The sequence below is a fragment of the Hordeum vulgare genome, chromosome 4H (genome assembly GCF_904849725.1).
Source record: "Hordeum vulgare subsp. vulgare chromosome 4H, MorexV3_pseudomolecules_assembly, whole genome shotgun sequence".
Classification (NCBI taxonomy): domain Eukaryota; kingdom Viridiplantae; phylum Streptophyta; class Magnoliopsida; order Poales; family Poaceae; genus Hordeum; species Hordeum vulgare.
In genome coordinates, this window is record NC_058521.1 from 148,181,298 (window position 1) to 148,193,651 (window position 12,354).

Genomic DNA, 12,354 nt, shown 5'->3' on the forward strand with positions numbered 1-12,354 from the left:
TGGACATACGCCAATACCCCTCAAGAGAAGCCGCAAAGACAGGACAAGAACTATGCCGATGCCATTAATTTCCACCAGATTATTTCTTCCCAGCTAGTACAGTCTCTTGCATTGTATAGTAGTTTTACAAATGTTGCTGCTACCTAACTAATGGCAAACAACCAACTTAACTGGCCACCATTTATATACCAGACAGCATGTATATATATGCACCACCTCCATTCTGAGGTGCTGCTACAACATATATATGTTACACACAAGTACAAGTCATCACCTCTTGTCCTGGTGCAAGGGCACCCTTGAGCCCTTTTCCTCGCGGCTGCGGGGCCGCATGAGTCGTCATCGTCTCAGTAATAATCCAAAACATTCTATAATAATTACACGCGGGAAGACTAGTTTCTTTCATACTGCTCTGGCACGGCCAGGAAGGGTCTGAATGTGAGGACAAGTCCAAGGAGCTCGATGATGTTCAGCAGAAAGAACACCATCTGGTCACCTGTATCAGTGGAATGTGAAGAACAATTATACATCAGTAAGAACCTCACAAGATGTCTCAACTAGCTGCACTGGGACATAAATAATCAAAAAAAAGGATTACAAAGTTCACCTGGAAAGAAGAAAGCATGTTGGCGTTTCTGCGCCCACGAGAACCTGCATTTGTGAAAAAACGTGTGAACAACTGAGCTTCAAGAACATTTCATTTAGATATGGTAGTTGCCAAAGTAGCAGTGTGAGCTATTAATTATTTTTTTTCAAGAACAAGCAACAAATAGTTGTCTGTCGTTTTCATTAAGAAAATAGAGTGATAATTACAAGGTCTAGGATAGCGAGACAAATGCATGCTACCCTAGAGAGAGCCCTGGCATCGTGCCCCGCCACACAACTGAGATCTCAACCGAGCTATTAAAGTTATTTTTACTTGTAACTCATGAAATATAATTTCAGAAGTCATGAGGAACAGAGTATATGCTTACACAATGCCGGCGCCTGCAGGGGCAACTGCCTTGAAAAAGGACATTCCAGTCATGGCTAATCCATTTGCTGCTCCTCTTTGGTTCTGGGGCTGTTAGTACATTACATGCTCATCACTCAGTTGAGATCTACTATAAAACGCATTGGCATTGAGATGGGCTTATGGGTTACATACCACGGCATTGTTTTGAAGGATGAAAGTGCCTGTGATGATGGTAACCTGATAAAATAGTCATGGAGAACACATATCATTAACTTTTTTTTTTAACTTTAGTGCAATAGGCAGGTAGTATCAAAGATCCAGTTTATCCAAAAAAGAGGAAACTATAACTCCTAAGTGGTGGCAAAACACTAATGCTGATTTTAAAAAGTAGCATAGTTGTCATCCATGATTTACGTACTAGATCAATATTCAAACTTTAGGTAACAAGGATTCTAAAATGGGATAAAAAATACTCACACCAAGATTATTTTTTATTACTGATGCAATATTCAGTACGATCGATAATCCAGGTCCTGACAGGTACGTCATGTAGGGGTAAGCAAAGAGAATAGGTATGCACAGAACCTACAAGGTCAATCACAATAGTTCAGACATGCAGCCAGAAGGGAATAACTTCAGCAATTAAACAATATGATAGCATCTTTCACCCACAGCTGCAATCTGAGAAGATTTGATAGGTCCAAGAACTTTAATGATGGATGGATACATAAATAGTTGATACACAAGAAGACTGGCACCTGAAATTGAGAAGGTAGAATACTGTCAATGTTGTTATCACAAATATTGGTGTAAAAAGTACTCCCTCCGTCCCATGATGTAAGACGTTGTTTAGGTTGCAAAAACGTCTTGCATTATGGGACGGAGTAGTACTAAAGACTGCAAACAATGAAAGTGTGTTAAGGACATAATTGGCAGAGTTTATTCAGCTTCTCGGGTATGTTGGCTATGGCTAACAATTGTCTTTTAGTCTACAAATCCCAACCAGCTTAAGTTAATCAACATACGATATGTGCTTCACAAAGGGAACCAACATCAAAGGTCTAGAATACTGCATGCGTGCATAGAAAATCTGGCAGCTACTTTGAGCTGTTGGAATATTTGGACACAGAGGATTAGGGGTATTCAAACTTGGGTTTTCCAAATTTTGTTGATCCATGAGTTATACGAGCAAAAACATAAAGTACAAATGAGGGTTCATTTTTAGTGTGAAATCCACCACTTGGTGGTTTTCTTGAAACCACCATGAACATGCCTACAAAGGATGGCAGGACATGGATGGAAGAGATTACTCTAATAGAGTCGGACTGGCTGAAACGAATTGGCCTTAATTAATCAGATGACCGATGGCCTGTCTAATTGAATTATCTGCGCAGGCATAACTTCGGTCAGAAAGAAAGACAATTTTCGAAGTTTTAGACTATTTTCTGTACTGGTTTATGATGGTGGCCCATCTTAGCACATTTTGGAAGTAAAAACGACCAGTTGGCGGTGGTAATAAAACAACACTGGCAAAAGCACATACAGAAAGGTACCTGTAATTGCAAGTGTCTGACCTACATCTTCAGATGATAAACTCAGTCCACCATACTTTCTGTCACTTTCAGCCCACAGAGAGAACACCTGAAGTATATTTAAGAAAACAAGTTAAAGTTTATGTTAAATGGATATTGTATTAGCTACCAGAAATCTATAGAAACTTATCTGTCACCAAATATATGATAAATACGACAAATATAAGTCATATGTTAGCACAGCAAGTAGAGCCAATTTATGAATTGGAGCAACTCTCCACAAAGTTTGCTCTTGTGATCGTTACTACCAGTTATCCTTCTCTAGTCTCTACTCTAAACTGAATTCCTGATCCAGATCACCATTACTAATTATCAAATACTCTCTACTCTAAGCAGAACGTATGATTCTAAATTCTTTTTTTCACAATAAATTACATTTTAGGTCAAATAAAATGGTTCTAGAGCTTAGCCAAGTGCTAAAAATTGATATTCACAATTCTAGAAACTGCCCATACATCAGGCATACCATAGCGAGCACCTTCCCAGATCAACAGGTCTATTCTGATCTATGAATAAGCGGGTTCATTATTCCTACCCTTAATAAACATTTTTCATTTTACCATTCACCGCAAGAGTATTTAGGTACAATTAGCAATCTGTTTTTTTCTGGAATACTTATGCCGTAAACTACAAACAGAAAATTAATACCTCTGTATAAGCCATGTCGTGGAAGGAGAATATGCAATAAACAATTATAGATGACATCAATGGCCAATTCTTGAATAAGCTCTTCTTGGTATTCGAACTATTACTTTGTCCAACCTCCTCTTTTGGATCAATCAGATGGGCCTCCAAAGCTTCAACGCTTTGATTTCCATCATCACTGACCTTATGCTTGTGTAACGTCTCCTGAGATGCATTAAGAGACATTTAATAACAGAAGGAGGAAGAACTAACTCTTGCAACAAAAATACAAACGGTCGATCAACGAGGACAGAATAATTTAACACAATTTGTTTTTAAAATGTAATTATGAACTGGCAATTAGACTGGTTGCATAATCAAGAAAGCTGACACCGTTGAAATATCACATACCGGCATCCATATGCAGCTTATCAGAACAATGGCAGCAAAGACTGATGTGCATAAGCATGGTAAGAAGTACGGGAACCTGGCAAGTTTCCATCAAAGGTAAGTATTATGCAATACGGAGTAGTTATCTAGGATACTCTATTTGGATACACATACCTTCCAAACAATGAGTCAGGCGAAAATATATTTGGGTATTTTTCTGCAGGCTGCCATCAAAGGAACAAGGTTAGCAGTATAGCATAAAGTTGTTAAGAGAAATCTCTTTCATACCAGTGCAAGGTAGCCTCCAAGAGCAGGACCAATGATGAGACCTATACCCCATGCCGTGCTGACCTAAAATCACATGAAAGTGATGTAAAAATTAAAATCACTTAAAGAGAAGAAATTATAGTGCATCCGTAGGCGTGTTTATCTTACAAGTGATAGTGCTAGAGGTTCATGTTCAGGTCGGCAAACTTCAATAGCATAAGCCTGCAAAAGTCAGGGACAAATTCATCAGGTATACACAATCTAACAAAAATAAGCTTTCAAGTTCGCCATACCTTCATTGGTCCAAGTAAGCCATTTAAAGCGCCAAGGAGAAACCTTGTAGCTATTGCCATCCAATAGGTGACACTAAGCCCAAACAAAGTATTAAATATCACCCTGTGAAATTAACAAGAGATAAGTTGAGTCACCTAATAAAATAGAAGAGATTGAAATACAGTAGTAAGTACAGGCACACTCTAATATGCACTGGTGTTATGTAAAGAAGAGGCAAACTGTTACTAACACAGAGAGAATGCCAAACACAACAACAGGCTTCCTCCCAATACGATCTGCTGCTATTCCCCAAAGAGTTGAAGTCAAACATCTACCAAACATAAAAGAAGCACCTAAAAAAACAGTAAATGCAGAAAAAATCACATCAGACAATCACAAAGTGTTCACCATTGGTATAAGCATCAAACTCAAGTACTCAACCATCTCAATTTCAATTCCAAATTTAATAAGAAACTCACCTACAAAACCAGCATAGAACCCTATATCTTCTGTTCTTTTTGCAACATGCAAGTCTCTTATCTGTACAGGAGAAGGAGATAACATGAAGACTTATTATCAACAGATACTCAGAGATAGACGTATGCACAGATATGAAAAGATAACTGACGAAGACTGAAATCTAGAAAAAATATTTACATTGCTCGTATAACTGTCTAACTACGTTTCCTGAATAATTAGAAAAAAGAGAAACGGGTATACATACCATGAAATACAAGAAGGGGAACAATGACGATATTGGTAAAGCTGAACGGAAAGATCAGAGGAAATATTAGAACAATTTCATTTTGAAATGGAAAATGCTCATGAATTTTCTTTATGACGACATCGGGTAATGGCAACATTAATAACAATCTCCATTCATGTTTTGACAATTTTGTAGATCCAGAAGTGCTGATGTAAATATTTATATTAGGTTACAATGCTAACTTGGAGGCACTTCATAGGCGTTTCGTATTACTCAATTAAATATGTCCAAACCTTCTAAAACACAAACTATAATAAACACTAGTAAATCACATAGGCAAGAGCAGGAGTACTAAAAAAAAAGGTTATGCCTGAACTGCTGCTCAATTACAGTGATTTGAGAAACCTGGGTAATTTCACTAAAGGAAATGGTTGGGTAAACCATCATTGTTTGACCCAGGAAATTTAGTGATGCAAATTTTTACAAATTAATATCACGTAAACTGAATCTACAGAGTAGTCTAGCTTCATACAAGAATCTATTCACTTTCAGCACATGAGTTGAGGTAGCACGAAATGCTAGTACTGAGAAACACAAGCGGTGAAACAACTAGCCCATACCAACTGGTCCACTTGGTACGCTATCAAAAAAAACAAAAAAAACTAGCCCATGAGATCGGGTGCTTTTGTAACCAAACAACGAAATTTGCAGTAGAAATAAACTAGCCCATACGTTGAGGTGGTTTTAGGGAGGGCCCGGCAGCACAAATAGGAAACACAAGAATCTATCTTGAGAGATAAGGTTTCAAGGACAAAAGACGACGGTACGGGCAGTCAGGCAGATGATCCAGATAACAATATTGTAGCGGCATTTTTAATTCCAATAGAGAAAAAGTGAAGTATTAGCTTTATCTGGGATACTACAAGATTTCAACCATGTGGTGTTCATTCTTTCAATTCAAAAGACGTTTGCCAGCTGGTCTGCGCCGGGACCAGTTAATTAAATGCTCCTGGTACTAGACAACACAACAGTGACCTCATCGAAGAAGGAAATCCCGCTGATTTCATTCTTGTTTCCAGAAGAAGAAGAATCTGGCTTGGAAGATGAGGTTTGAGTGTGAGGGACAGAGAAAGGCGGGCGTACCGGTGGTGAGACAGATCATCCAGACGTAGGCGAATTCCTTGTAGGGCAGCCCGGTCTGGAGCTCCTTGGTCCGGTCGTGGTCGCAGCCCGGGCAGCCCGGGTGGTAGTGTCGCTCCTCCTTGCTCAGCAACGGCGAAGTCCCCTCCTCCTCCTCCGCATTCGCCGACATCGCTGCCAGTCTGCCACCCGCCCAATCGAATCGAATCGAACCCTCCCCCGCCCCTCGCGATAAATAAATAAGAGGAGCTCGGGCTCGGAAGCGAGGCCAATCAGCGCAATGCCGCCGCCCTTTCCCCGGCCGGACTGGCTACAAGCCCGAATGGGGAAACACGACGCCAAAGCGAAATCGGCCACGCCGAAACGCCGTCCGTCCGCGGCATTCCCCGCTTTATTTGCTAGGCATGCCACTCCTTGCCCCGCGCGCGAAGTCGCCGGGGGGCTCGCGTCGCGGTCGATGGCTTGGCTAGAGTCGCATCCTCACGTCCTGACGTCAGAGATGACCGTACTCGCAGCAAGTGGAGGGACTGGAATTTCCGTTACGCAATTAGTATTGATTATTAACGGAACGGGGTTGCTTGGATGAAAGAAAGGCTGGAGGGACACAAGACCGGACGGAGAGGGCGAGGATGAGAAATCCAACTCGTGGAAGTGCCCTTGCCACACAAAATAATACTTCCTCCAAACAAAAGAAAAGCTCGTGGATCTCGTGGCGCAAGACGTGCGCGTGGATAAACAGCGGGGATCACAGCGGATTCGATTGGATAAATAAAAAACTTCAGGCCAACTCCAATGCTAACCGCCCAACCGTCCGGATCCAACGCGATATCAGATCAGTTATTATGCACAGGTCCATACGTCTTTGTTAGCGTCTAGATCGCTGCCGCTTATGCGTTCGACATCTCGGTCAAATCCAAAACCCTCTACCGCACTATATCAACTCCAACATACGACCTAAAACAGATGTTTGTTTTGTTCGAATTTCATCTATTTGGATGGTAATGAGGTTGTGTCTGTCCGAATTTAGGTTTGCTCGGCCGGATGCCCAACAGCGACCGCATCTTCCGCCACATCTTGTTTACATAGATTTTTTTTTTTTTCATCAACGACTTTTGTGATACATTGAAATACATTTTCAAATCTTGACTAGAATAACAAGTTCAAACAAAACAAAAACTATAAAATAGCATTTTTAAAGATATCCAACTTTCATAACAGCTCTTGCAAGTTGGATTAGTGTCTTCTCAATGCATTTGTTGTTGCTCTAAGACGTCTTAATCTTGAATGCTTTTTTTTTCTTCAAGTCTAAAAAATTAAACGTTACTTTCGTACATCTACTCTCACCTCTAGCAAGAAGTGTACGAACAACTATTAAATTACGTGCTATCAATACATCGATAGATTCTTCTTCGCAAAACCAAAAACTGTATCCATTGTACACAATAAATATTTAATTATAACTAAAACAAACTTAATCCTAAATCACAACCGAAGCTAAACTAGCACGTACCCCATCATTTTTGTACTTGCCAAACACCCATCTAAGATGTTCCGGTGTTGTAGACATGAGGCACACGACCTTCAGTGAACAGTCATCGCATTTTATGAGCGGCATCGGTGCGTCGGCCGAGCATTTGGGCCACCACCGAGCCCAGACGGTGTATTTGTCGAACCGTCGACGGGGTAGATCCGAGCGGCTAGAGGCAGAGTCAGTACCTGCATGCGGCATGGGGGCGCTGCCGGAGCTGTGCGGACCGGCACCCAGCCAATCCATGGCACGGTGCGGCCTCCAGTGGCCTGCCGCACACAAATCCGGCTAGATCCGCTCCAAATCCGGTCGTCGGTTGCGCTGAAGAAAATGTGGGCGAGCACGCGATCGTGCTCGGTAGCTACGCGACCGCGGCAGAGACAACTAGGGACGAGAAGGGAGAGGGGCGGGGTGTGCGATCGGAGTTTGTGGGGAGGGGGAATAGAAAAAGGGAAGTGTGTACCAACGAAGGGCAGGCCAGGGGCGGACAAAGGCACGTGTCGTGTCCGTCTGCGTGTGTCCGTTTGACCGCAAACGCAACCCAAATTTGTGTCAGGAATGGATCGAAAACGAATCAAAAACAAACAATTGTCCATTTGCTCCCGCACGTTGGGCCACGGTTTATGTTTGTTTACTCCCATATGGATGCAGACGGACGATTTGATGTCGTGGTTGGAGTGGAATCTCCTATTTACCGCTATTTATCGCTCACTGCGGCGAGCAAACACACATGGGAGCGAGGCAACGGATTTTAATGGGCTCGCCCATTAGGGTCTTTCACTTATTCCGGTTTTGAAACCTTCTAGAGGTTTTCAGTCGTTTATTCCGGTTTTGAAACCTTCTAGAGGTTTCCAGTCGTTTTTTCTGTTTTTGGCAAACTTCTAGAAGGTTCCCCGAACTGTTTTTTTCTTTTTTTGTTTTCTTTTCTTTATTCTTTTCTGTTTCTTTTTTGTTTCTGTTTCAAAAAATGTTTTAGATTTTCAAAAAAGAAATCTCCAAACACAAGAATGTTTCTGTTTTTTTAATGTTTTAAATTTTAATTAGTTGTTGTTTTTCAAAAACATTCATATCTTCAAAAAAAGTTAGGATTTTCAAAAAATATTCGCACTTCCAAATTTGTTCATCAGTTTTCAAAATTGTTCTCGGTTTCAAAAAAATTCTCAAGATTCCAAAAATGTTCGTGCTTTAAAAAATTGTTCGTTCTTCTAAATTTGTTCGGGGGTTTTCAAAAAATTTCTTCGTTTCGAAATTTTGTTCTCAAGATTCAAAAAATAATTATGCTTTAAAAAATTGTTCGCGCTTTCAAATTTGTTCTCGTTTCAAAATTTGTTCTCAAGATTGAAAAAGTGTTTGTGCTTCAAAAATTGTTCGCGCTTCCTAATTTGTTCGGGGTTTTCAAAATTATTTTCTGTTTCAAAATTTGTTCTCCAGATTCAAAAAATGTTTGTGCTTCCAAATTTGTTCAGATCGGTCGGAGCGGTCCGCGGACAGATGCGGTGCCCGTTTTAGGGGTCATCACAGTTGCCCTTATGCAGCATCCTACATTTCACCTTTCTATTTTCGGATTCGCCGGTTGGATTGTGATTCAAATGATGCTCTCAATCTTGGGTTACTTGTCCAGTACTGTACTAAACTAGTCGGATGGGATCTTGTTTCATGTGATCGGGACAGTGCAAGTGCGTGCGTGTTTTGTCAATTTGCGCCTTTCTCCAGACAGGACAAACAAAGCATAGTACTATTTGTTCCGTGATAGTATGACAGTGACTAGCTCCCGGATCAAATTATGGTCCTCAACCAGAAACGCAACCAAATCATGGAGCCCCTAATGCATTTCACTATTTATTTTTCCTGTTGCCTTCAACGGGAAAAGATGGCGTAAAAATGTTATTGTCTGGTTGGTAGCCCTGTCCAGCTACCCGGAGGCACAGTGAAGCTGAACTCCATTCAATTCGATCAGTTGGCTTGTTAGCTGCTGTGCACCCACCTGGATTGACATCTATGATTTATAGTAGTCCAACTGAATTTTGTTTACATGGTCCCAGTTTTGTACCGGGGTCTGGGGTGAAATTTTTATCGGTTCAACCAGCAGCCCTGTGCTTCACCAACTCTCCCTGATTTATGTCTTGGTTAAAAACATTCTGATTAGGTTAATTGTTGGTACATGCGACAACCTGGTCAAACTATGATATATTTTCTGAACTCCAGTCAACTAGTGAGCTAATCAGCTGTAATTTATCTTGACATATTAGCTGGGTTGCTAAATTAGTAGCGCACAGTATGTTCTGTCCCACGTGGTCAGCTGATGGGAGGCTATCGAAAAGCGAATTGATTATATACACAACACCGTGGTTCATGGAAAAATGAAAGGAATACCTACACTTGTTTAAGAAAAAACTAACAAGGGATAACTTGCTTGTTGGAGCGTACAAGAAATAAAGAAAGAATTTGGAAAATTTCAATAAAAACATGGAATTCTGAAAATATATGTCTCTGGATGAGATGGTGCTTCACCAAAGTTTGAAACAACAAGCTAGATGGAAGACGTCAAGGTAATTTCTGACCTTTGTTTTAACTACAAATACTATCCCTCCGTAACTAATGTAAGCCGGGGTTTTTTTTTGTGCGTGTGTGTAATGTAGCCGTTTTTTTTACAGCGTGAGGTTGTAATACTGTTCGGCCCGTATTTTAGGGAGTGAGGTCCCACTCACTGTGGATCCTATCAGACCTTGTATGTACACTAATAAACAAACTTGGATGGGATCCTGTGATTGGGACAGTTACAAATGAGTGCGTGCGTGTTTTGCCTACTTGCACCTTGGCAAGCAAATCATAGTACTGCTCCGTGATAGCAGTATGACGGTGACTAGTTACTCAATCAAATTATGGTCCTCGACTGGAAATTCAAACCAAATCATAGGACCCATAATGCACTTTACTCTTTTCTTTTCTGTGTGCCTTCGACTGGAAACGATGAGGTAAAATTGCAACTGTTTGGGCACACTGAATTTGGATTCCATTCAATTCAATTCGATGGAGTACCTACTTGGGTTGACATCTATGATAAAGGACGCTATTCCAACCTATGTTTATATGGTCCCAATGTTGTAGTGGAGGTGAATTTATCGGTTCCCTTGCTGCACCAACTCTCCCTGATTTCTTCTGGTTAAAACCCTCCCATTCAGTTAATTATTATTAGTACACGCGACAAGCTGGTCGAATCAAATCAAATGAAATAAAATCAAGCGGGCAACCAAGCGCTGATGCACCAATTAATAATTAATAAAAAATCAGGGCGGAGATTGGGGGTGAACAGTGGTGGTGATCGAGGGAGTACTGACCGGTGCAGAGGGTGACGGTCCAGACGTAGATGAAGGTGCCGTAGGGGATGCCCGGGTTCGCCGCCTTCCTCCGGTCCACCGCGCAGCCGGGGCACCCATCCACGTACGACACGGCGCCGGCCTTCTTCTCCAGCAAGGGCACCGACGACTCTGCCGCCGCCGCGGCCCGCCCATTGCGGTTTTGCTCCTCCATATTTACGGCTGCGGCTGTGGTCTCTGTGAACTAGGGAGGGAGGGAGGAAGGGGTGGGGAAGGGAGGTTGTTTGGAGCGAGGCTATATGTAGTAATGCGAACCCAACAATGATCCGTATGAAGCTGCACGTGCTTGAGATGGGTGAGAATTTATTTCGCTTTGCTTCCGTGGCGATCAAGTTTCAAGTAGCCATGCCGACCAGATCCGTCACCCAGAAGAGAGAAACAAAATCGGATCGACCAACGTATAATACCAACCAAACCTCTTCTCTCTCTTTCTCTCTATTTTTCTTTGACGTTCGAATACCAACCAAACCTTTGTTGTGCAACGGAGCAAAGCAACTCGCATTATTTATGAATTTTCTTTATGATTTTTGACGATATATTTTTAATGAAAGAAGATGTTTCTGTCAACGATAAGACGCCTACGATGACTTCATGAATCTTAAGATGATATATCGGCTCAATCTCTCGGAGGTGCTCATAGCCTCATAGAGATAAGGTGTGTACCCGGCGTTCATAGATGTGAGTGTATGCGCGTGCATATGAACGGTTGTGTTTGCACCGTGTTTAAGAAAAAGAGGAAATGAGCAACACCAGGTCTCCATTTGGAATAGAAGACCATAAATAGGACTTACATGTACACCAAACTGTTTTCTTTCTCTCTTCTATACCTCTATACCTACCCTATACCAACCTACTTGGCTTATTCGTTACTCCTTCCGCAAAAACCTAAAACCTCTCTCGCGATTAGGGTTTCGAGCGAAAGTGACGGCGCTCGTCGGATTTGAACGACGAGGTGGTCCTGGACTTCGTGGGCGATGTTGACACTGCCCAGCGATGCACATCGCGACTCGGGCCCCAGCTCTCCTCGGGCTGCTAGGGTTCGTTTGGAGGAGGCGCTCGGGAAACTTGGGATCCATGATAAGAAGGCAATTCCATTGGTGATCGACGACACAGAAGAAGGGAAACTGACAAAGTGGCTCCTGGCTGGGAGAGTGCTACACCCCAATCTTTTGCATATCCGGACCATCTCAGGAGCGCTTCGGTCGGTGTGGGGTAACCCTAGAGGTATCCGGTTCACAACGACGGGGGAGAATACTTTGTGGTTGAGTCTGAAACACAGAGGGACAAAGATACCATCTCAGCGCTTCAACCGAAGTGGGGTAACCCTATAGGTCTCTAGTTCAGAGCGATGGGGGAGAATACTTGGTGGCTGAGTTTGAAACATAGAGGGACAAAGATTCTCGGAGGCATCTCCATGGCATGTCAGCAAAAAAGCAGTCATCTTGGCTGAGTTTGAAGACTATATGAGGCCGAATGAAGTCTTGTTTTATCGGCTCAATTTA

The 12,354-nt window shown here is 42.1% G+C and overlaps 1 protein-coding gene across 3 annotated transcripts; it reads right to left on the reverse strand.

Annotated features, from left to right (window-relative positions):
• Positions 1 to 41: 41 nt before the first annotated feature.
• Positions 42 to 11,124, reverse strand: LOC123448200 (protein ZINC INDUCED FACILITATOR-LIKE 1-like). Of its 3 annotated transcripts, XM_045125016.1 has the most exons (19): positions 10,810 to 11,067; positions 9,179 to 9,210; positions 5,951 to 6,121; positions 4,826 to 4,866; positions 4,581 to 4,641; positions 4,352 to 4,454; positions 4,122 to 4,224; positions 3,997 to 4,050; positions 3,850 to 3,912; positions 3,736 to 3,785; positions 3,583 to 3,658; positions 3,196 to 3,396; positions 2,509 to 2,596; positions 1,628 to 1,713; positions 1,433 to 1,540; positions 1,148 to 1,192; positions 975 to 1,063; positions 608 to 651; positions 42 to 496 (listed from the first exon to the last, which is right to left on the reverse strand). In XM_045125016.1, exons 1-19 carry the CDS (start codon positions 11,004 to 11,006, stop codon positions 393 to 395), a joined length of 1,716 nt encoding a protein of 571 aa, XP_044980951.1. In that variant the 5' UTR covers positions 11,007 to 11,067; the 3' UTR covers positions 42 to 392. The 3 variants fall into 3 exon arrangements, with proteins under 3 accessions (XP_044980951.1, XP_044980948.1, XP_044980949.1); XM_045125013.1 differs by lacking the exons at positions 5,951 to 6,121; positions 9,179 to 9,210 and having other exon boundaries at positions 10,814 to 11,124; XM_045125014.1 differs by lacking the exons at positions 9,179 to 9,210; positions 10,810 to 11,067 and having other exon boundaries at positions 5,951 to 6,582.
• Between the last annotated feature and the right edge of the window lie 1,230 nt (positions 11,125 to 12,354).

Bases quoted from the DNA above. Each gene is read 5' to 3' on its own strand.
- LOC123448200 (XM_045125016.1), bottom strand. From the start codon at position 11,006: ATGGAGGAGCAAAACCGCAATGGGCGGGCCGCGGCGGCGGCAGAGTCG. The intron at 4,051-4,121 runs GTATGGCGAACT...TGACTTTTGCAG, and splicing joins GCTTACTTGGACCAATGAAG to GCTTATGCTATTGAAGTTTG. The intron at 1,714-2,508 runs GTACCTTTCTGT...TCTCAATTTCAG, and splicing joins TCAGACACTTGCAATTACAG to GTGCCAGTCTTCTTGTGTAT.